Source organism: Pezoporus wallicus, unplaced genomic scaffold (assembly GCF_028554395.1).
Source record: "Pezoporus wallicus isolate ANWC-B61680 ecotype Strahan unplaced genomic scaffold, APGP_CSIRO_Pwel_v1 contig_8166, whole genome shotgun sequence".
Lineage (NCBI taxonomy): Eukaryota > Metazoa > Chordata > Aves > Psittaciformes > Psittacidae > Pezoporus > Pezoporus wallicus.
Window position 1 is genome coordinate 2,779,336 of NW_026638114.1, and position 25,215 is coordinate 2,804,550.

General features: G+C 39.2%; 1 protein-coding gene across 2 annotated transcripts in view; it reads right to left on the bottom strand.

Moving 5' to 3' along the window:
- Positions 1-393: 393 nt before the first annotated feature.
- The window catches only part of RNF130 (ring finger protein 130), a 42,679-nt gene continuing 17,857 nt past the window's right edge, over positions 394-25,215 (bottom strand). Inside the window, exons 3-9 of one of the 2 annotated variants that reach the window (XM_057409539.1) lie at positions 18,833-19,083; positions 15,548-15,619; positions 13,651-13,733; positions 6,197-6,293; positions 5,605-5,809; positions 3,460-3,553; positions 394-586 (exon numbers count right to left, since the gene is read on the bottom strand). In XM_057409539.1, the coding sequence (XP_057265522.1) occupies positions 571-586; positions 3,460-3,553; positions 5,605-5,809; positions 6,197-6,293; positions 13,651-13,733; positions 15,548-15,619; positions 18,833-19,083 (818 nt within the window). In that variant the 3' untranslated portion in view covers positions 394-570. The other variant, XM_057409540.1, reaches the window with a different exon arrangement.

The following is a 25,215-nucleotide window of genomic DNA, read 5'->3' on the forward strand; positions in this document are numbered from 1 at the left end:
ACTGCAAACCTCCCAGTATGATGCAGGAGTGTTACAGGAAGAGAAATGGAGAAAATGTTCTTATTTCCAATTCATTCTCAGCTGGAGTCAAGGTAAGCCTATTATATACTAAAATGCTTTTCCCAGCTTTTTTCCCTAACAAGTTGGTATGGAATAATTGCTAACAGTACCCTAGACAGTCATTCCAGTGCTGGGTGGCATCATAAGAACGGCACTGCATGAGATTTCCACTTGCTAGGCTTGTGTGTCCCAAAATAAAAGGAGAAGAATAGAGATCTGCAAAGATGAAAATATTCAAAGGAAATAAAGCACCATATAAAATGTACAAAAGGCTGTCAGACCTAAGTACTAACACAGGAAGTCCAAGAAAAATACAATTCTCACACAGTAGGATTTCATAATTAAAGGGGGTTTTTTATTTCTTCACTTTTTCCTTAATACAAAGCTTTGGCATCAGCAAATTTTATGAAAAAATAGAATGTACTAAATAATTGCTTGTGCTGCATGATCGATAAATGATGCATAAAAATAGGTGTCTCTCTCCAAGGCAATCGGCCGGAAAGCGTTTCTTCAATACCATTCTGCTCTGTGGGGCAGAAAAAAAGAGGAACAAAATATTTATATTAAAGTTAATACTGCCAGTACTAAAATAAATCAATCAATCCTGTAAAAGTAAGTCAGTGAGAAATGACTAATTATACAAGCCAGAGCATTAAGAGGTCCTTTCATCATTCTTACATGACCAGTAAAACAGTCAGGACAAAGGCTTGAGCACTTCTGACCTTCTGAGGAAACTCCATCTGCTACTGACAACTTTCAGTGGTGCTATCCAACATCTGGGCTTTTTGGACTTTAAAGCAGTTGTACAGTAATTTCTCAAACTGCTTTCTGTTCCCAAGAAGCAGTTTGCTTCTTTTGTTCCTTTAAATCACTACTTAATTCATTTAACAGTAACAGTCCACAAATATTAGAAGTCCAAGAGAAAGCAGCTGTTTCCTTATTCTCATATCACTTAATGTTTACTTTTATCAGGGACTATTTAAAAATGCATGTATGTGTGTATATATACATATGCACAAACATATATACACACACACAGTTAGTTATGTATCTACACACAATCCAGAACTACTGCTCTAAATAAATGTTTAAGCTGCAGGAAGGACATAGTAAAAAGAAAGGATCAGGACATGTTTTTAGGTGAGTTTTAATGCAGAATACTTGGCACATTTGCTTGCATCAGCATATTACATGGCCTCATTCTTGCTACTGTTGTTTTCTGGTAAGAAAAAGACCTTCAGCTTCCTCTTGAAACACTATTGTAGCAAACGTAGGGTATGCCAGCATTGGTGTTTATATGGAGAACAGCATAAAAAAGCAGGTATGCTGTTATGACATTTAATAGGAATTGCAGTGAGAGGGAGCTGCCATGTATTTGGCATGATACTCAGCACAGGAAATGCTTAGTCTGCACTGGGGAACATAAGTTGTCAATTAAACAATAAATCTAAGGATTAGTGTCATACATTCACATTTTAAACTGTCTAAAATGAGTAGTAGAACCTGGCAGCACTTGTAGAGGCTGCTTAGATCCCAAAGGATTCAGCTGAAAAGCTGTTGAGGATGAAGGCTACAGCTAGGTACCTCGGTTCCATGAATAAGTGATTTCTGACAGCTCTGGTTTCTGCACTTGCTAGTTTTCTTAAGTCTGCCTCAAAGTAAAGCCTTGTATATGCTCATATTTTCATTCCTAGCACTGGGGAAAGGAGCTCTCTCCTTACATCAGCACATCCTTTGTTTGTACTAAGGAAACATCACTGTGAAAACACTTTGCTGGAGGCCCTAACTTTAGCAGTGTGGAGAAGCTCGCCCTTTCAGTAAAAATAGACCCAGATCCCACAGAGCAAAAGACAACAAAAAGAAGAGTTGCAAGGCAGGGAGAAACACAGCTGCTATCAGTGCCCACATCTGGATGATACTACACGGGCTACAGTTCCTTCTCTCCTTCCTAATGATGTGGAAATGCCCAGAAATGCAGCCATTCCTGTTTCACAACTCATCTTGCTCCCTGCTTTCACAACCTATTTTTCAGTGCAGATTAACTATGTTCAGGCACAGCTTTTCTGCCAAGCTGCTGATCGATAGTGGAAATTCCAAGATTTTGACAAATGGGAAAAAAAAAATAAATCAGGAGACCTGACAGGGCTGTTTGAAGTTCTAAAACTTTTTTTCATTAACCCTTTTTGGAATTAGCATCTGAAAAGAGGAGGAAAGGAAGATTTGCAAATTAGTGGTAATAAAGGTTCCTGATGACCAAAACCTGTAAGAATTTATGGCCCCTCCTGAAGAAGATGAGCTTAAAGCTGTCTAAAATATTACATTGGAGACTATTAGCTGTGTTTCCATTTTATTGAGAAGGACACCTTATACTTTCCAGGCAGCAATAAAAGTAAAAAAAAGCACTTCTCATCTAAAAAAATACAATTAAAAAATCATGTTTATAACATTACATTCCCAGGCTGTGCAGGAGAATGCCTTTGAATCTCAGCCCAGTTTTGGTAAGAGATCAACACATTAATGGAAAGCATCAAGATGTCCTGAGACAAAGAAGGATTTTGACACTTCCCCTCCCCAAACAGATAATGATTAAATATGTATCATGAGCCCAGATGTTCCATACACCAGATGTACCCAGCTAATAGATCTGCAGAACTGATTTATAATTGCCTACACAGAACTATAAAAAAGAGTGAAAGTCAGGCTGGGCAAGAAATGACTCTAGCACCTATCTGAAGGGAGGCACTGGGGTTTCTATAATAATTAAGAAAGCACGGATGTCTTTAAGCATTCCTTTGCCTGTAATTCTTAAGCATACTACAATGAGAGCTCAGAAGGCTGGTCTGCTACCTTCACTTATGAGAGAAGAAACAGTAGTGGATTCGGTACTTTTATATCTCCCTCTCCTGAAAGCAACAAGTTAGCTTTATATTTAAATACCTTTATTCTTTGCTGAATGGGTGCCAACTAGGGATGCAGATTTTTATTTTTACTTAATATGAAATTTGGTTATGATTTTGAGGTGAAACTGTCAAAGGTAACTGATAGTAGTAATTTTTGGTTCTGCCAGGTGAATCTTGAACATGGATATTTAATGGCAGAAATCTAATGTTTACCTAGATCATTGATCAGAACCTAAATATAAATATTCTCTTTTCCGTGTTCCATGTTCTCCACTTAACAAGAAGATTGCCCTCGACAATACAGCTAAATATAAATTAAGAGGGATTTAAATGTTATCTTGGAGCCTACTGTTAAGAGAGAGACTTACATTAGAGAAATGCAGAAAAGGCATTTGATTCTTTGAAAACTATGGTTTTCCTATTTCTTGGTATTTGTTCCCAATGTTTCCATGACACCCACCCACCAGAAATATATAGAAACATCTGAATTTTTACTTACTCATTAGCATTCAAGCTAGCTGTGGCTTTGATGATCATGTAGCAGAGTGTAAGGGCACTGAGGAGGCCAAAACTGGCAATAATAAACCATTCTTCTGTTGACAAAGGAAAGGGAGGAAATCACTCGTGGGAGAAGGCTTATGTCAAAGCGATGCCAATATTCCCCTCAAACACCACTGGCGGAAGGCAAGAGGCTTCTAAGCCATGACTGGCACCAGGAGGTGAAGCAGAAGGAGGTTAGCCACAGAGTTACTGACTGGAGAAGGCTAGCAAAGAAGAAGTGGAGAAAGGTGTGGAAAAAAGCATGGCACAACATTTCCTGGCTGATCCCAAGGGTTAGTGACAAAGAAAAATTACTTAACGTAAAGTGAAATGCAGGAACAAGGGGAAATGTAATGAAAGCTCTGTCCACCCCCAAGTTAGAAGATTGTCAGGGTTGGTTTAGATTAGCTGAGATGTAGTTCTTCACATAAGCACACCCAATATACTTTCACACTTAACTTGTGTCTCCACCACCCTCCCCACCCCTCCCCTAATAAATGCTATAGTGTTATTTTAAAAACCAACAAAAATAGGATAGCTTGTCGAATAGTAAAACATCATTAGAGCATTCCATTAAATAGACAGGAATATAACATGGGAAAGTAATTTCAACATTAGTGCATACATGCAGACACACTGAAAAAATAAGAAGTAGTATAACGCAGGCTATTATAGAATGTTAACTATTCAAAGTTCAATTTGGCACTTAGCAATAGTTCAGAATACAAAGATGTTTGCTGAATATAGCTTTCAGTTTAACTTGCATGCATCAAAGAATGCATGTGTCACCCATAAAATCCAAACATTTGAACAACCTTTCCTAAAGCCTTATTTTATAAACATTGTCAGAATGAACTGTTGCTGATTATTTCTTGCTTTAGCCTTGGCATCCCATCTGTGCACGAGCAGTGCTACAGCTGGGAACAGAGAGTGAAAATACCTTCTGTAACACCAGTCAGTGAAAAGTTTCAGTTAAACTACGGTCTCCCCATTCATGGCAAGGAAAGCAGCACACCAACGGATTTGCTCTCTGTTCAACAGAGCTGAATACAAGATGACTCAGATGTCGAACACTGTACAACAAAGTGACTTATTTGCTTTGTAAAGTAACCAGATTTTATATGTGGATTTTTCTTTCTCAGACCAGGACACTTCTGGATACAGACTATGTATTTTATAAGATGAGATTTTTTTAACAAGACATTTACTTTGCTGCAGCCTCTAAAGAAACACTCCAATGGACTGCATCAGTTACACATTGCCTCTTATGCATATATCAGTGGCAAACAGTGTCACTAAGTTCAAAATCCAGATCATAAATGCACATCCGCAAAAAACAAGGAGGAAATTAGACTGTTGTCCTGCATGCATTCTCTTACTGCAATTCAGACAGAAAGCCAACCATTCACGCATCAAATTGAGACTCTAGAGCATATGGAAAAATTATGCAATTTCAGACATTGTATTCACTGTAGTGCTATCATACATTAAAAACCTTAGGTAAAATCCAGTGAGTGGAAATTTCCCATGCTGTTCTTATGGATGAGAGCTTGCAAGCAGTGCAGGAACAGTTTTCTGATATCATAACTACTTGGACAATACTCAAATGTTGATACATCAAATACTTCTTTTTAATTCACAATTTTTGGGACAAAAACCATCTGCTAAGAGACATTAAAATTCCAGTAGTAATGTTCTCAGGGGAAAAAATCTCTGCAGAAATAGCAAGCAGCTAAAATATTTATATTTGTATAAATTATGGCATGTTAAGTATTTTGAAAGGGTAAATAATGGTTTTGGCAACACAGCTTCTCATACTGGTCACCAAATTCAAGAGGGTCATTTTGTTGCCATTTTAGGTCATCCAGTGTTCTTTGCATGCAGATCTAAATGGATATACCATTAATAATGGAAGTGTTGGCACTGTCATACCTAGAGTTATCAGTTTCAATACGGAGCATATGCCTCTTACAGAGACACTGAGGTCACCTTTGTTCCTGCAGGGAAATCTTTCACCACGGCCCTGAAGCACAGAGCTACAGCAGAGCAAGCGTCACATACCACGGAAACCATAGAAGAGTATTGGAAACCAAAGAAAACTTACTTGTCACAGCAATGTTGATCTCTCCTGACCTTGGCGTTAGCTCCCCATCCTGTGGAAGCTGTGACATCCCAGAGGTGCGCAGGGGCTCCAGGCTGAGAGAGCTGTCATTGGCAAAATCACCGAGTGCTGATCGCCTGCTCGCTGGCTGGCCTCTGGTGAGCCTCTCCATGTCAAAGGCTACGTTATCTGTACATGGCACGTTTGGCTGGAGGGATAAAAGCAATTCCCCATTACAAAAGTGAATATTCTACATGTAGCAAACCTATAAATGGAGTAAAACCACACATAAACACTTTATTCAGCCACTATGTCTGTCCTCAGATCACACAAGAGAGAAAAACATGAATTAGCAACTTCTATGTGAAGTCGCTACTTCATTCCCTCTTAAAGAAGTGAAGGAAGAAGCAGATAAAAGGATTAAAGTTCAAGAAAGGGACACAAATATGCTTGTATAGCAGCCTATGCCTGTATGCTTTACCACTGTGAGCAATGATGACATGCACCAAATCCTACTGTACCCTCATCTACAAATCCAGATGTGTTGTTATTAATTGCAAAAACAGTTCATCCACAATATAACAGTGCAACTTACCACAATTCCCAGTGCCTTCAAAATGTTCAGTTTACACATTGGACATGTACAGTGCTCGCTAAGCCATGGATCCACACAGGCTTTGTGGAAAACATGCCTAGAAGAACAGACAAGCACACAAATAATTTTCAAGCAATTCTATTTCACATAACGGGAATTATTTCAACAAACCTTTAGATAGCTGCTTTTTAAATTTAGGCAGCAAAACAAATTCTAGAATTGTCAGTACTCTGTGGTGACAGCAATAAGAAAAAAAAATAAATCAAAACCTCTTGCTTGTTGTTGCCACCCTTTACTAATAGTTCAACTAGGAAGAAAAACACTTAAAAGGAGGATTCTTCACCTCCCCTTTTATTGCAGATATGAATATGCACATGGGCAGAATAACTGGTAGGGTTACAAAGGGTAACAAAGTCCCCACTATAACCTTACGTAAAGTTTTCACTCAATTTCTATGTAGAACCTGGCCATAAATTGGGCAGGAAGAGGACAGATTGACCAGCAGTCAATTTTATTCAAAAGTCACTACAACCAATCCAAGCACATTTATGTTTGATTAAGAAAGGGCTTTTATAATTATCACATTTAAATAAAAAGAAAGCTTTCCCTACAACCAGTATTTCTTGACACCAGGAAGGAAAACACGTCCATCATCATATAATAGTCATGAGGAACACAAAAAAGAACACTAACAGAAAAAGAAGAATCTTTCAAGGATGAAAAGGCAAACTGGGTTTCTACTTGCACAGCAGTGAACTCTGTGATTGAGAACAGTCTGAACAGCCACCTACATTGCACACAAAATCTTAAGTCGCATACACAAATAAAAATATAATGGTATTGGGGTTGATATAAACCAATACAACAATGAAGTATTACGCAGAGACCAAAACAACATATCTAAAGGAATGGAATTAAAGGAAATGGCTTTGTCGTGGTTTAAGCCCAGCCAGTAACTCAGAACCATGCAGCCGCTCACTCACTTTCCCTTTTTCCCCCACCCCAGGTGGGATGGAGAGGAGAATGGAAGGAATGTAAATCCCATAGGTTGAGATAAGAACAGTACAATAACTTAAATATAATATAAACCTACTACTAATAATAATAATGATAAGGGAAGTAGCAAGGGGAGAGAATATAAAACAAAAAAGGGAAGGAAAAAAACCACCTCAATAAACAGCAGTGATGCACAATGCAATTGCTCACCACCCACCGACCGATACCCCTCTCAACCCGAGCAGTGATCTGGACCTTCAGGGTGACTCCCCACAGTTTCTATAGTGGGCATGACATGATGTGGTATGGAATACCCCTTTGGCTAGTTTGGGTCAGGTGTCCCGTCTCTGCTTCCTCCCAGCTTCTTGTGCCCCTCCTCACTGGCAGAGCATGGGAAACTGAACAGTCCCTGATCAGAGTATGTATCACTGAGCAACAACTAAAACATCAGTGTGTTGTATCAGCATTGTTCTCAGGCTAAAGCTGAAACACAGCACTGCACCAGCTACTAGAAAGGAGAAAAATAATTGTTACAGCTGAACCCAGGAGAGGCTTCTTGGCTTTTGAAACGGCAAAGAACTTATCAGAGCATATTCATAGCAAAATGGGTATAACTAGACTTCCTACACAATACAGCTTTAGCAACTACTCATAACCTAGTCTGACTACTGCCTACAGTAAGAACCCTGATCTTTCATTTCCAGTGGCAACGACTGAAAAGCAAAAAGCCAGCAAGAGCAGGCACACCCAAACAGGACAGCCTGGTGATCGTGACAAAGATCAGCTATTACAAGGGCTGCTTAGCCAGTGAAGAGCTATGCTCTGAAACCAGAAGGGGCAGTGGCAGAACAAGGAGTTCCTGCCATCTATTTGAGGCACTATCAGAGTCCATAAGAGATCATGCATGCCCCCAAGGTCGCACGAGGTTGAGATACTCTGTCCCCTCCCTTCTCAGATTATACTTGCTGCACCATGCCTCAGTAAACTCCGCATGGGGTCAGAGACTTTTTTGCTCCTTACCCCTTGGGATTTCAAAACCAGAGACCCAATGAGGCATATTACCAGGTAATTCTCTTTCAAGTCTCTGGAAAAAGGCCCAAGAGAAAGACTCCTAAAATTGCTACTAAACATGGAAAAGACAGTATATAATTATGTTTTGTCTGTGGCTCATAAGACTGATGGAAGGACTAAAATATAGCAACACCCTAGGCTCCAGTCAGCTACAACTACATATCCTACCTGTATGAACTAAAGATGCATAGAGGCAATAGAAGATGGACAGGGAGCAAGAGAACTTTGCTTATCTATAACCCAGATATTGCAGGAACAGGCTTAGAGGACCTCCATCACTTTGCTGGCCTGTCCCTTTTAGCAATATAGCAATCATGAAAAACAGGATATGTACAGTGATTTCTGTTCTAATAATTGCACAAAACACAGACTCGCTTTATCGTTATTAGGTCTTATTGCATTCCCTTTATTACTCACAAAGCTAGAGGAAACTATGTAGAAATCCTGGGTGGCAGAAAATGGATTGAAATCTTCTGAAACATATAGAGATGTTGTTTTTCTATGTTAGGCAAATCATGGCTTTTAGTTGCTTATGTTTCTTACTAAGTCTCTGAAGTCTGTTTTTGTAGAGTAGGGTAAGCATGAAAATCTAGTATTTTGGGAAACAGCAGACATGAAGACTCCACAGAAGTATGCAACCAGTTTTAATATATTATCAGCTAATCAGTGCTGTAGAAGCACTCAGATCAAGCAAAGCAGACGACTGATATGGATGACAACATGCATCCACTAAATACTATGAGTTACTTTAAAGAGTCATTAGCAGTTTGATAGAATTCAAATGCACCAAAACAGCATAACTATTTTGTGACCTCTTAATTCTTTGCTTTTAGTTCCTAAACCCTCAAGAATATTAATTCAAAAAAAAAGTGCAGTTTTCCAAGGTTATTTATTGATGTAGATCAGCATGGCTCTGCCTACTACTTATGCTGTTTATCTACTCCCTAAAAAGCTTGCTGATACCATCATCGTGGCTCAGGCTCTGCCTGGATATCTCTGCTTGAAAGAATTAAGGAGAAGTTATACAGGAATATAGACAGTAAACACATGAATTATTTTTAAACCTCAGTCTGACAAAGTAAGCCCTTGCATCCTCTATCATAAACCTTCTCAATGTTTTTATTTTGTCACTTGCGTTACAAGACCACCAATCTGAAGAGTTGCTAGGAAGATGGTCTAGGTCACAGCAGCTGATGGTGGTGCCCCAGAAGCCATACACCAGGGAGTGAAGTGCGACACAGCTTTTGCTGCTTCTCCAGCCTCAGGGCTAGAGGAAGCATGGCTAGCAGCCAGGCTAGTAGCACTGACGAAGTCTCCCATGCAGGCATAACTCCAAATGGGTGACCTGCAGGTATTTTTCCACTGTGTCAGCATACCCCAGCCAGTTGCCCTCGAGCTCGTAGTAAACACCATAATCCTGACTTTGTTGTACAACACAACTTCTTTGTGGCATTTCACAAAGAAAAAGTGATTCAGAAATCTCTTTTGGTAGCGTAATACCTCTGAATTAGCATATCACACAAGGGGCAGGGTTTGAATGAGCTCATAACTGCCATTTCCCAAGAGCTCACTACACTTCCCTGCTTGCAGCACAGCACACCACCAAAGGGGATCAATGTGCTGCTGCAAAGTAGCATCTTTGGTTACTGCTGAAGGCAACTGCTCCCCTTGCCCTGGGGTACAAACCTCCCAGCAGCACGCAGGTCCTTCCTGCCCTGCAGCAGGCTGCCCATCACACTTAGCACATCTGAGAAGAGATGCTTGGACTGCTGTGGTGGGCAGGAAGGCATCACATGTGTGCCCCCAATAGACAATACCAAGGGAGAGCTGCCTCAGTGCTTTCCACAAATACAGTATTGATGGGGTAAACGAGAGACTGCCTTCACAAGCAGGTAGCAGAGAAAACAGGGGCTGTGCAGAGGCACTGCAGTAAGGATGGCATTGAGATACTGTGTTAATTTGCTTCCAAAAAAACAAAAGGCAGCTATTTGCAGCAGCACAGAATCAACAGATGATCTGCTTAGTCACTTTTCTCACTTCCTCCTTCGCCAGTAAAGGAATTATTAAAGAACTGGGTTCGAAAATCATTTATTTTAGTGTATTCACTGCTCCTTTAATTAATTCTCTTCCTACCTAGTAAATTCCTTCATTCCCAGGTCATCTTTCTGCCCTTTCCAATGTCACTCTCTGCTTTTCACTAAGCTGTCACTTTGCCCTCCCCTTCCCTCATCTCTTACAAGTTCGTCACACTACCCCCTCCTGATCACTTTTCACCCAGTACCCATTCATCAACTAGACACAGTGGTGTGATGGTGTAGAAATATCCGAATAAAGGAAATTGTCCATGAGGTCTGTCTTTTGCTAGAATCCTTCTGACATTTGCTTCCTCATTTTTAACTTACATAATGATATTCACAAAAGACAGAGCTGCTCCTCAGGCTTTTAAGCCCGAGACAGATGGTAGCCTCTGTGCACCAAAAGCTGTAGGTATGTCCATAGGCTGCTGGTACTGAACATATTTCTCTGAAGCACAAAACGAGCTATAAAAGTTCAACGTATTATCTGCAATCATTTTCACTTTAAGTTGGCCACAAAACTTCACATCACAAACATTTTGTTTCACTATAGAATGAGGTGCAAGTTGCTCAGCTTCTGGTAGGTTTTGCATGCTGCATCCCTGCCCAGAACAGACTCCCTGCTGCTGAGGCACTGAGTGACAGACCACACTTAACTGCAGAGAACAGTCGTGGTACCAAAGGGAAATGCTACTTCTAAATTGATGAAAGCAGCAAGGATGTCATATGTCAGTGACTCCTACTGTGTAATGATTACAGCTTCCTCAACAGGCACAGTAAGAAAAACTTCAAGCCTTTCATTTACTTCCTCTTGGACAAGCCATTTTCTCCATGGTCTTCTTGAAATGTCTCATTTGGCTTGAGATTCCCTATTTTTTTCTTCTCCATTTTAAACTACCATTGCCTATTGCACTACAATGAGAGGTTAAAGTATCAGGAAGTAGAAAGGGATTAAACCTCCAAAGCAAGATTCTGAGAGAAACCTCTCAAAAGCTGAAGACTGAAAAGTCTTAAATGCAATCTGAAATTTACTGGGCTCATCTCTGCAGGTACTGGTTGGCTCTTCTTTAACAAATATAACGTCTTGTGGAGCGTATCCATTTCAACGTTTCTGCCTAGCCAAAGTGGTTTTGGACTCAACTCAAACCCGAGCTGCTGCAGATGAAAAGTGAGATTTAAAAAAAGAGAAGTACAAAGTGAACATGAAAGTTGTCATATGGCCTTCAGCAGGAATGGAATCTGAGCCTCCACTGACCTTATATTCTTGTGAAAAACAGAACAGGAAATCTACACAAGAGCCTTGATATCTCCTTTATATGGGAGATGGCGCTAAGATGGCAGTCAGATGCACCTTCATCCAGCTCCCTGAAGCACCTGTAACTACCCCTGAGAGCAGGGAGCTTCCTATCTGCAGGACTGTGCCTCAAAGTTGTCTGAAGGAAATTCACTTTGATTTTTTTTTATTAAAAAAATAAAAAGAATTAAAAAAATCAATTATCATCTTGGTTAAATGATCTGCATCATATCTGCTGATACCAGAACAGAGCCATTGCTTGGACACCAGCAGCTGTTTAAGGAAGCTGTCTTTTAGTCCCAACTCTGCCTTATGCTTAGTGAGAGAAGATGCTTTCCAACCAGATGAAGACTCATTCTCTATTTGTTGGCAAGGACATCTCTCTGACCTCTGCTCAGTATCAAGAGAAACACACAGAGGAGTGGGATTTGTGAACCTCCATTCCACATCCTTGAGCCTCACAGAACCACCCTGAACTACACAAGTAAAGATTTTTCAAGAGGCACTTTATCAAACCATCATCTTAGTGGCCCAAAACTGGGGTTCAGTTTCCAGAAGTTCCTCCTCTAACTTCAAAGTAATCTTCTATGTAACAAATCAAAGAGTAGGGCTCAATTCACAGATGCAAGCTGTACTTGAGATTACAATGCAGAATATAACCAGGATCTTTAGTTAAGACTTGGGAGTACATTTTTCAGGACAAGAGGACATCATCTTTGAGTAAAAATGATAGAAATGTGAAAAAAGAAATGCACAGACATCTGCGTGACCAAATCTTTAACACCAAACTCTTCTAATCCCAAATAGTTTAATGGAAATTTCTAAACAAACATTTGTACAGTGTATTAACTAAACAACAACACCAGGAATCTGAAACAAGTCATTGCTTCCCATAGTGTAAGAGATACAGAAGGTAAAGTAAACTAAATTAAAATTCTGGCGTCACAAGTAGAATGCACACATTTACATCAGTAAGATATAATACTGTTTTGCCTTTATGATGTTAGAAATTCATCATGCATTAGAAGAAAAATATTCCAGCTATTCAGAGCAGCCTGCAGGAGGGCTTAGGAGACCAATAATGGGCTCTTATGTGCTGCTGCTGCGTGACTGAAGATCGACTCCAACACCATGACACTGTTGCTTCTAGAGTATCCTGCAGAACACTATATACAAAGCACAGGCCAAATTACTGGATCTTGGCTCCATATATATGTATCCTAATGTGCTTTTTGTGTCTGGAGATAAGGAGAAATCTTTGCATTTCACAATACAAGGGAAAGATGTCCTTGCTAATCCTTAAGGCTACCAATATGTACCAATTCACCGAAACAAATCACCTTATGGATAAGTATTTAAATCTCTCAAACAGCAAGTATCCTGAAACAATTAGAGAATGGAAGTGGAATGTAAACAAAATTAAAACCTTTAAGTGTCAAGAGAATGGCATAAAAGAAGGAAATTGTTACATTTTGAGCACCAATGCAGCAAATGCAAATCTTCAGGCACAAGTCAAGAACAGACTGCACCAGAGGGATCAAAGACAGATGACAGCACAGTGGCTGATTAATGTCAGAGGAGGTATGAAGGTTGGAAAGACTGCATTTCCATTTCCTACACTGTTTCAGAAACAAGCAGCCAGTGTTGCATATCTACTGTGCAGAATGCTGCAGCTGTACCTGGTTCATTATACTTCAGGTTTTTGGGTCTGACCAGTCCTTAAATCTGCATCACTGTCTGACTTCCCCCTTACAATCTTAATAGTTCCATTGCTGATATGCCCAAACTGCCCATCTTCAAAATCAGAATCTTTTGTTAAATCTCTGTGGTCATAACAGTGCCAAATTAACACCTTCATACCTTCTACTATCAGTCTAAAATAAAGCGGCTGTCACTAGGACTGGTAACTTCTAACAGTTGTGTCTGTAAATCATAATACACATGAAATATTACATGAAATCAATCAAAAGAGCACAAAGAAAGAATAGTTTCCAAACAAAGCAACTTTACTAGCTTACTTGCATGGTAAAATGCGAACAACATCGTTCTGCTTGTAACTCTCAATGCAGACAGCACAATGATCAAAGTCTGGGTCTGTTTCCTAAAATGAATAGAATGAAATTTCAAGTCAAGAGTTGAGGCTATGACAAATGTAAAAGTAATTGTGACTAGTATATGACCTCCATTGTGCCAAGTGGTTCTTACTATGAAGATACAAAAGAATGACCGGGTTATTACTTATTTTAAGTTACGCTGGAATATATCTCGTACATTCAAAACTCTCTCCTCACATGGAGCTGGTAAATGATTATCTGAAACATAAGCCTAAGATGATTCTTATCCTAAGCTGGATTGCTATAAAATATAGTGGCAATTTTCCTAGAGGCTTTACATCAGCTTGGAGCTAAAACTTCTATTTTACTCAGTTTGTTCTGTTTTGTTTTTTTCCAGGACAAGAATCCTGGAATGCTCTTTTATAGCCAGAACCAGCACATTTTACTTATTCCAGAGTAGTCCCATATTTTTTTCTGCTGCTTACTTACAGAATTATCATAGTTATTATCCAGCCATGAAGATGGGGATCACTCACTGGCTCGTCTCTTTCCTGATTTCCAAGTTACGATTTATTTTATCATTATAAACATCAGAATTTAAAAGTGGCTAATGAAAAAGGGTTGCTTTCATTTAGACGTAGGTACAGCATCAGCAATATAGAATTAAAATGTTTAGGCCTGTGACATCAAACAGACTGTGCCTTCTCTCAGTTCAAGTTTATTATTCTTTTTCTATACTTTTTGATGCCAGCAATCTATGAGGAAGCTACAGTCAGGAACCTCAGCAAAACAGCCACTACCTGGTCAGCACCAGCTGGTGCTGCATGCACAGAATCCCGGTGGGCTGCTCTGCTGGACAGGTTTTCTCCTACTCTGTTCACCTGAGTGTGCACCGCATGCTGCCTGTACTGCAACCTGCACATCACTTAACAGTTCTGAATTTATGCTACCAAATGACAGCATCTTTAATTTTAGTCTGTGAAGGTTCCCCATATCTATATGTACTCCCATAACCACAGAAAGGATTTAGTGCAGTGGGCTGCCTTGAAATAAAACTACATAGGGAGGGGAAAAAGAGCAAAGACATTAATGCTGCCTCTTCTCTGGAAGTAAGTTTTTCCACCACTTCATGATGAAGATAAAAAGATTTTTATCTTTATTAACACTATTGCTGATAGTGTTGATAGAGATAAAACCAAATCACACTGAAAAGGAAATAGTTTTCTCTTAAAAATCAAATCATAGCCAGAATTCCCTTGCCTTTTGCAAATTAAAGAGCAGAAATTAAGCAAGATTAAGTGATTTTTTTCCTTTAAGAATAAAAGACAGTAGTGCTCCCAAAAGCGGGAAAAATTTAGGCCTTAACACACCACCTATTTTAGTTTATATATACTTATATTGGCAAGAAATATTACTGGACTAGCACTTACTGTCTTTAATGAAATACCTGTTTATGCTTCCCCTCAGATTACTGGATATTCATATTTTGCATAAGCTATTGTCCTTAAATACCAGTCTTTCGAACTTATTTTTACTTTACACAACCTGCATATGGAATGATTCTAAACTTACAGAATTCCACATAAACAAACCCCCAGCCAGCCAGCACACAAAACCACTGACACAGTTGTCAGATGGAATGCAAGTAGTATTTAAGCAAGAAAAACGTCTTTAAAATGTACCGACTTAACAGCATACACTGATACTAAGAGTTAAATAAAATACCACAGGACAAAGTAAGCCTCCAACAATGAAGGCAAAGTCATAAATCAGAAGCAGAAAGGAAAAACTGAGATTGTTTCCCCCAATAAAAATTAAACATGATGCTCAAATTTACCATGTTGAAATATTATTATTATACCTTATCACCTTTCTTTACTGTCCTGGTTGTCAATTTACCGATGGCTTTCTTGGCAGCATCTCCAAGACGACGCTAGTAAAGTGACAAATAAAAGAGCACAAATTAACCCTGATAAACAAGCTTCATTACTGTCCTTTAGAATGACTTATTTGGGCCCAATACTAACACTGCAATACACACTACGGCAGTAGGCCAACACCCAAGGCTTTCACACGTAAGACAAAAAGACAGAAAACATACTCAAAAGCACAGAGATGTCAGGAAGAAAAAACCTAATGGCTGAGCTCACAAATGCACTCAGTAAGCACGGGCATAAACCTCATGGACCATATCAACATCCACAGAAATCCACACAAATCCAACATTTGTGTGACAAAACTGACCAAACCCAGCCCACAGGATAAAAGCTGAAGCAACATGCCCTCCTGATGATTTCCATTATAGTCTGTTCATACTGGTTTTTATTCAGGATGCTGTATGTAATATACCCCTGGTTCTCTTCTGAAGCTCGAATTATTACTATTTTTTTTTCCCCTGAGCAGGCCAATTTTATTCTGAGATGTAAGATATGCTCTGAGTGTAACCTAGTTTCTCCCTTGCTATTACCTGAAACCACCAGGATCTCACAAAGGAAAAAAATATGGGTCATGAAATCTAAATAAGCCAATACAGACTTAAATAAAGCTGAAATGAATACTGGTTTGAAAATGAACCTCAATTTGAATGCAGAGGCCAAGCTCTTTGTTGCTTATGCTGTTTTTACGACCACCACTGGGGGATGAAAGAACCATTTCTGCAATTCAAGTGCTCATTCCTACTGCAATGCCTAGTTCCCAGTCAAGGAAGAATGGCTGTTTGACAGCTGGTCCATGAGATCCCAGACCCAGGGTACTGAGTGGAACAAAGCTCATGTCTTCTTGTTCCAAGGACCTGAGATATCAGATTTGGTTTACATTGACTGGAAAAAGGGAAGTTTATGTATTTACTCTTTTACCTCCACCATGTAACAAGTACTACGCTTTTGAAAGAGATGGGCTGTTTCTGACAACGTGAACAGTACCGATCAAAACCTCCCGTATCACTTGAAACAAATGTGTGGGTTTTCTGCCCACTTTCTATACAGCTGAAAAAAAAAAAAAATCAAATCCTGCATAAGGTGTACCCCCTGTATCATAGGGGGTTCTCTGCATAGAAACTGAAACTAAGGCAGCTGCTTTTCTTTGAGAAACACAGACCTCAGAAGTCCAGGACAATCAACTGAATACCACTGTTATTCTAGAATTACATAAACACTTTTTTTGTGGTTTCCACAGAAGAATACCTCTTATTATTTTTAGAGCATGGATTTGAAAAAATCAGATACTCAGTTCCAGCTACTGAAGAATACCCATGTAGGAAATGCAGAAACAGAGGGGATGCTCTGGGGTGAGGAAGTTATTGCTTCCTGAAGACAGAAATATCTTCCCAACTTTAACATTTGAGAAATAGGTCAATTTAAGCAAATCTCAATTACACGTCCTGGAACAAGCATGCTGGCCTATGTACTCTTCCATTTAAGAGATCCACCTCTTCCATTTTCTAATTATAACAAATACATTTTTATGCTAACATTGGAAATGCTCAGGATTTGCTATTTTCATACAGTAGGGGATAGGCACACAGCATATGCTTGCTTTTAAAACCCAGAACTATCTTGATGGAAAAGCCACCACCACATGTAAAAGACTTGCATACGTCTGGCGGAAGCACACAAGAGCAATGTGAAATACCAGTATCTACTTACATCTACTTGCACTATCTACAAAACACAGCATGGTTTGGATGGTTTTGATTTTTCTTTTTTAAAGTGTGCTTTGACATAACTTAAAAACAAGATCATCATCTAAACCAAGTTATTTCATCACTAACAGTACAGCCTTCTCTCCATGAAAGCTCTCCAGGCTCTTTAAAAATAAGCTTTAGCTGTCACCGCCTTCTTATTAAAGTTTAATAAGCTCAGCTTTTTAAACCACATAAAATTTTCATCAAGTTTTTCCTGACCTTTGTAAAAATCTAAAGAAAGAAAAAAGGTCATAAAAGCCATTTCCCCGTGGAGCAACTGTTTTGAAACACAGACATTTGGAAGAAGCCTAGAACCATGTAGGGGGATAGAGAAGGCCCAATGTAATATTCCACAGACATTCATTGAGTAGCAGTTATATTTAAACTTTCACCACCCCAAGGGACCACACTAAGTACTGGTTACAGCGTGGTCATTTAAGAATGACATCCTTAGGAAAATTTACAGGATGCCCATGGGACCTGCAGCACCAGATGCTATTTATAGAAGCTAAAAAGGAAATCCTTTGTCACAACTGAAGTTTTAAGTTTGCATTTGTTTTAGGTTTGACAAAACAGCAAAGCACTGCCTCACAGTGAGCTCCTGTGTATTAGCTGTAATTTGGGAGAAGGAGGGGTGACAATGGCTAGAGGCCAGCAGCTTTGTAAGCTAGCATTGACAGATACAGGCAAAGAGAACACAGTGGTTTTCCTGAGGCTTACTGACCCTTCTCGATAAAAGCCAAGGCACACTCTAGAGGCAGTGCACCATTAAGGCCATGCTAGTAAAACATTTACTTTTAACATTTAATCTATATTTGAATTGATGACTTGATGTAGTCAAGATCTCTGAGTGTGGCCATACTTAATTGAGGTCTTAAATTAATTGCAAAAGAATGTAGAAAAGGCATACTGAACTAAATTTTACTTAAAATACATAGCCAGGAGAATTGGGTGGTCCATACCAACTGTAATCTTGAATAAAGCTGAAAATAAGCACAGACCACTAATTAGCACTCATGGCAGATTAAAGTTTGGAAATACCTCTTCGATTACCTTAACTGCTATCTTTGACAACATGGATGGAATTCATAACATTAGCTCTGTGATCCCCTACACTATACAATTTCATTTACTATTTAACTTTCCTCCCTGTTCCCAACGCACACATAGTATGTATTACTGAGCCAACATAGAACTGGATCTTCCTTTTAGACTTTTACTCATCAAAATGCAGCTATTTTTCTTCAGTTCCATCCTTTCCTGTCATATGATAAGATCTTGTACTGGTGCTACTCAGAATAAAAACACTTTGTTATATAAAAATCCTTGATCAGCAACATGCCCTGCCTTGGAACAAAGAGGCTGTGAACACTACTTTGATGGACATTATTTGTTCTCTATCGACTACTGTACACAGAAACATCACCTCCAGAACACAGAGAAACAAAAGAGGAGTGCCCTTACCTGATTCCTGTCACGTGCACTGGTATACCTGATCTTCTGGATGAAGTAAAATATTAACCATGCTGAAGAAATTATCATCAAAACAATGAATGATATTGACACAAAGACTAGAGAGCCCCGACTGAAGTTTTTAGGAGGAACACGCGACCCGACTGCTATTGCCATCAGGACAGAGATATTCTTCTCCAAGTAATTCAGGATCTCCTTAACCTTTGATTCTGTAATCATGACAGCAACAATGTCTCCAGTCCCTATAAAAAAAGAGAAATATGTAATTTACATTTAAAAATAGCATATCACACACAAGATTCTCCAAATGCAAAGCCATTTGACAACTTGGGAGATTTCAATCTAAGCCATCTACAGCACATGGAACATGGGACTGGGCACTCAACTAATGGCTTGCTCTTCAAAATCACATTTTCAAATTAAGGCATTAACATTCAAACTACCTGCAGCTCCACACATAGCAACAGGTCTCTACCAGTTGTTACACAGTACTTCCCATATTATAAATACTGTGTGCAGTCTGAACTAGCTTTCAAAAGTACATTTGTTCCAGATTTGAAGCTGTGGATACCTAAATGGGCAACTCAACAGCAAAACATTGAAACAATGAGTTCAATGATATTGCTAGAGAGGTCTTAGTGCTGTGTACAAGTTGCTCTGGAGAGTTATGCAGATTCCCCCGTGAGGTTATGTGGCTTTCACATGCCATCAAGGTTGTCAAGGACCTGTACATCACAGTTTCAGCACAGAAGCAACAAAGTCAAACATCTACGTACATCACTTCTGTCTGAAGTGAAAGTAAGTCCGGATGCAAGGTAGAAAAGAAATGAAAAAAAAACTTGGCAGAAATTTGAGTGCAGATTTTATCATCCGTATAAAGACACGCTTGATAAGATCACAATGAAGCTGACAGCTTCATAAGCTCCATTTTGAATGTGTAGCCCATCTGGTTTTCATGGTGTATTGCCTCTAGACTACCTCCTTCCCCAAAGGGAAAATTATTGATACAAAGAGAGTGACAGAATCAGACCACAAGACTTGCTGAGAAAAAACAAAATCAACTGTAGAGAAGAGAGAGCACCCATGTTTTAAAAGCAAAGGCCCTATAAAAAGAGAGGACCTTAAACTCAGGGCAATTCTGATCTAAGTTCAAAGAAAGCAAAGCTTACAAGAAAAGCAAAGCCAGAAAGAAAAGAACCTTATGAGTACCATTCTTATTCATCCAGCTCTATTTGCTTCCTACACTAAAACCCCTTTCAAGTCCTATTTTCAAACTGCTTGCAAAGTCTGCTCATCTGTTTGCTCCATCTGCTTGCTTCAGTTCACATTCCCTCACAGAGGAGCTGTATAATGTAAGTAACTTCAGACTGAGATTTTGGATTTAGAGTGGATTTAAATTACAGAGAACCTACTGCGACAGTGAAGAGAGAACACAAGGTTCTATTTAACACAAGCAATTTCTTCAGTTGTTTAATCAAAATCTGATTTTTAAGAAGTTATTGTATCCACAAAATGATGTGGAACACCCAAAGAGCAGCATCTTTGAAACGCAGGGCACAATAAATCAGTGGGAAAGACCCAGACAGATAATTTTTAGAGATGGGGCTTTAATAGAGTTGTGTAACAGTCTTAAATGTTATTTCATTGCTCTTTCAATTCACCATGCTAAATAGTAACTTTTGCAGTGACTATCCTCAGGTTTCAGAACAAGTTCCCCAACACTGGTGGTGTGGACTGTGCTGACATAATTACTCAGAAGACTCAAAGTTGGTAATCTCAGAGATTAAGATTAGCACAGTAATTTATAAAATATTCTACAGCCCCCAAATTGTTTTCCCCAAGAAATTTCAAGTTTTCCTTATTTAAAATTTAAATGGCAAAGACATTCATGCCTTGTCCTAATAACACATGTCTAAGTAGCAAAAATGTTCGGTGTTTCCTTCTGAGTTTTTTGAAAAAAGTGTCACTAACTCAAAAGCTTTGCATAAGCAACCAAAACCCAACACAATTTATGGATATAACTTATTTAATCACTAGCATCCACAGATTCACACAAGGTCCACTGTATTTCAGCTCCAGAGACGCTTCAGATCGAGAGGTACTGAGCTTGGTTTTATTCAAACTAATCGAGATATTTAATAGACAGCAAAGCTCAGAAACAGTAAAAATCCACCACTTACGTTATTTTCAGGCAATCTACTCTGATTTCTATTTGTCCAGTTGGAAACAGACCCTGCCCAGACTTGCAGCACTTAATTACAGAACAAGAGCCACCTCCTGCAAGATTCTATACATAGATGCAGCACATGCTCCTGCAACCCCAAGCCCCTGCAGCTCAGGTGGTGCACAACCAATCCAGAGCAGGTACTTGGTATTTTCCCTAGGCTTCAATACTGTTTTCCATATCTAGTTTGGATAGCAAAGCAAGGCAGGGAAGGGTGTGGGGTGACTGTATTCCCCAGGGCACATATTCTGCTGAGCTTACCCAGTAGGTATTTATTTGCATCAAGGAATTATGTTAGTATCAGAATATCGGCCAGAAGCACTCCATGTAGCATTCTGACATGATTACAGATATCTGCAAAGCAAAGCTGACTAATACCTTCCGATACTAGTCCAGTTCTGTCTGAATCAAAGATGGCCTACCTATTCCCTGCTGCCCAGGAAATGACAAAGCTGACAATCTGTCATGCATTTTATATAAAGGCCAGCACAAAGGGAACCACTGGCATGGCTGCAAAGTGATTTGCATTCCAAATGACTCAACTGGGAACAGCTGAAGTGCTACTGCTGCTTCTGACCCTGCAAGAGCCAAGGAAAACTGCAGAAAAGAAAAATAAATGGTGCCTGTTTAACATACTGAAGCTCAGTGGAAACTGGGACTTGGTTCATCTGTATTTTTGTCAGGGGCATCACCCTAAATAATTTTAGCAAGAGCTCCCTGTCTGAGAACAATTGGGGGCAGGAAGAGACACCAACTCATATTTTAAGAATCTTGAAACCTTGCATTTCTGAAACTTAAAGCAGAAAAAAAATCCCTCAGGGGAACATGGAGAGATTAACAGCGTTTGCATAGAAAATTCAAAGTTAGAATATGGTCTTGCTACGTAATCTCATGAAAAGCAGTACTTCTCCTCAGCTAAGAACACAGTGTCCAGGGAAAATAAGCTGTAATGCTAGCTAAAGCTAATGAACTACATGCTCAACCATAGATGATGAGCGAGGACAGCAGGTAGACCTAAGATAAATATTGACGCCTGTAAATATAAATCATTTAATTGCTATCATCCAAGCCCAGACAGCTCTTTCTAGCATGCAATTTCACCATGTGCATGTTTAATGAGGATAGTTATACAACTCTATGTATAGAAAAGAATGAAGTTGCATTAATCATTAAATCTGTGTAACAATATTTGGGAGATGAGAAGAGAGAAGGATTTAAAAGCTAAGACACTAAAACCGAGAAGACAGGAAAACCAGCAATATCCAGACGTTTCCTGCAGAGCTCTTAAGGAAACTGCTTTGCTCTCTCTAGCTTATCCATATCTCCTAGAAATTCTAACAGAGCACATTCAGAAAGTCAACAGAAAGTCATCTCAAAGAAAAACTACTAGTCTCATCACAAGCAAACAATGGTTTTCTTTTGTGGCTTGTTTTGTTGATTCTTAACTACCAAATGTTTGCCTGAAGCTCAAAATACGGGCAACTATGGCCAGGACACCAAGCTAAAGACACTCATGGTTCAAAAAGCAGACTTCACACACCTTCCATCCATCTACTGTCCCTTGGAGGATGCAGGGAACAGCAGCCTGGCAAAATGCAACCACCAAACAGCTGATTTTTTTATTCCTGGGCTTGTGAACAGCCCAAGCAGCTGTTTGGTCAATACTCTGGGACAAGGGCAGGAGAGACATTTCCTCTTCAGCATATGAGCAACCTGGCACTGTACTGCTGCTACTCTGCTGCAATGCTTCAACCACCTTCACAGACAGGAAAGGCAAAAACTTAGATCCCATCTCATGCATGGGAGACATTGGAGCACCTATAAGAGGCACTGAACTATTTTGATTTGATGCAACGTGTGCAGAGAAGTGGTAATTAAGTCAGGTTAATAACAAAGGTTAGGACTTTTCTAATGGCTGATGTTTTCAGCTGAAGTCCTTGTAATTTCTTAGGTCTTTGAGAGTGCCTGCTGATGCTGCATGGAGAGCATGAAGCAGACAGCCTGCACAAGAATATAATTCTCTATTTAAATAGCAGACAATAATTAATTGTAACTGAATGCTTTTATGACTTCAGTTCTGAAAAACCTAAACTTTACACATTTATCTGAGTAATTCTGCTGGGGGATATTTCTGAGTACTTCCTTAAAAAAAGCGAACAAAATCCCACCTTCCTGATACAGATAAAGAATGGTGCAGACAGTCACTTGCAGGCTGGATGCAGGGCATGATTCAGACATTGAAATGCCACCACCTACCTGACTGCAACAACTAGAACATCGTAGTGATAACTGGAAATAAAACTGCCCATCTTCACATACCAGACTTCCCTATCCTATTAAAATCCTGTAACTGTATGTTAAGCACTTCTGAACACATATCAGAAATCAGTAATTAGCATCCAGGAAAGGGATCAGTCCCATTACTGCAAGTGACTGATTTCTTGGAATAACATTAAGTAACAGTGAAACCACTCCAACAGAATTTAGCAGTCCACAAAACGTCAGCAAAGAAAATGGGAAAGGACACATGAAGAACTATGGTTATATATGAAATGTTGAGAATTCTATGAAAACACCAGATGACATCTGAGCTGCAAGGGCCAGAGGCAGAAGCAACAACTACCTCTGTAAGTTAAGGGATTTATCCACAGAGAATATGATCCATGAAACCCATGAGGTGAGGGAAAGGGAAAGACATACTGAGCTATATGCAAAGCTGCACTGCTAGAAAACTGTAACTTTTAAATATGAATTCCATAAGTATTCAATAACATTGGGGAAAACGCACAAATTATTCAGGTAAGTTTTATTCTGATATAAGCTAGAAACATGTCATGAAGAGTAAGCCTTACATTCTAAAACAGGCGTTTGGAAAAGCAGACACCAAGAGAAAGAGCCTTGGCATGCTCTTCAGAGTAATTAAAACAGGTCTAGCTGCACACATTTTGATTTTGATCTAATCAGAAAGTAAGCAAAAGCACATCCAAGCTGTCAACACACAAGTGCAAGCTCAGGAGTAAAATATGTTGAGATGTCCCAAATCAAATACTTCTGAAAACAGAAAACAAAAATCACCCATAATGCCAGTTATTTCGTTCTGAACAAGGCAAGAATTTAATGCCAAGAACATACATCAATTTTAAAACTAGACTGGATAGAATTTTAAAATGTTTGTCTTCCTGTTGCCTTTCTAATACTGAAAATGATGAATTCTTCTCTGTAAACATTTACCTTCAGGATGCCTATTTTCTGTAGTGTCAGATGGATCTTACAACACTACAGTAAGAAAAACTGTGAAGGACAACACTATATGAAATGGTTATGTAAAAGTCAGACAGGATGACGCAATTATACACAACCAGTTGAACAAGCAAGTATCCCAAAACATTAAGCAAGTATTTGCAGAAATCACAAGTCTCTTTGCTACACAAACCTATAAAAAAAAAAAATTTACAAGCAAAAAAAAGTCAATTTACAAGCAATGTCTGAAGAACACTTAAAAGTCCTCTCTGATTGCAGCAGAGCTTCAACAGATTTTATCCTGCCAGGCTAAGAAAGGACACTGCCCTACACCCTCTAAATATGATTGCAAAATCCTGAAATATGTAATGTACCATGCATTGCTGTAATGCTCATAAACATATGATGGATGTCCACAAAGTTCTGCTCCTTTAAGAAAAACAAGTTTAGGATTGAGGCATATGATTAGAAAACCAGACAGGGCAAAAGCAGCTTTCCAAAGATGGGTGTGACAGCTAACTTGAAACCAAACACTGAAGCCTAATCAGATCCTTGTTGTGCTAGCCTGTAGCACATTAAATTAAGCCCATAGGTGATAAATAATAACCTTAGAAGTAGAAATGATCATTCCAATGCCCCTTCATTAAACAAGAAATGATGCCTCACTGTCATGTTCTTGCCATATATTTGATCAGCTTTATAAGCTACTATGAGTAAGAGTTCCTAAAAGGAGAGCTAAATAACAAAATCAGGTGAGGAAACTGTTGGGTTTTATTTAGATGACAATTACTAACACATGATTTCATAACCTGATTGATCCATTCTGACACTGAGGTAGACGTTTCTTAAGAAGAAATCTACCTAAAATCAAAACAGGTAGTCACAGTTAAATCCTGCTTCACTCACAAGT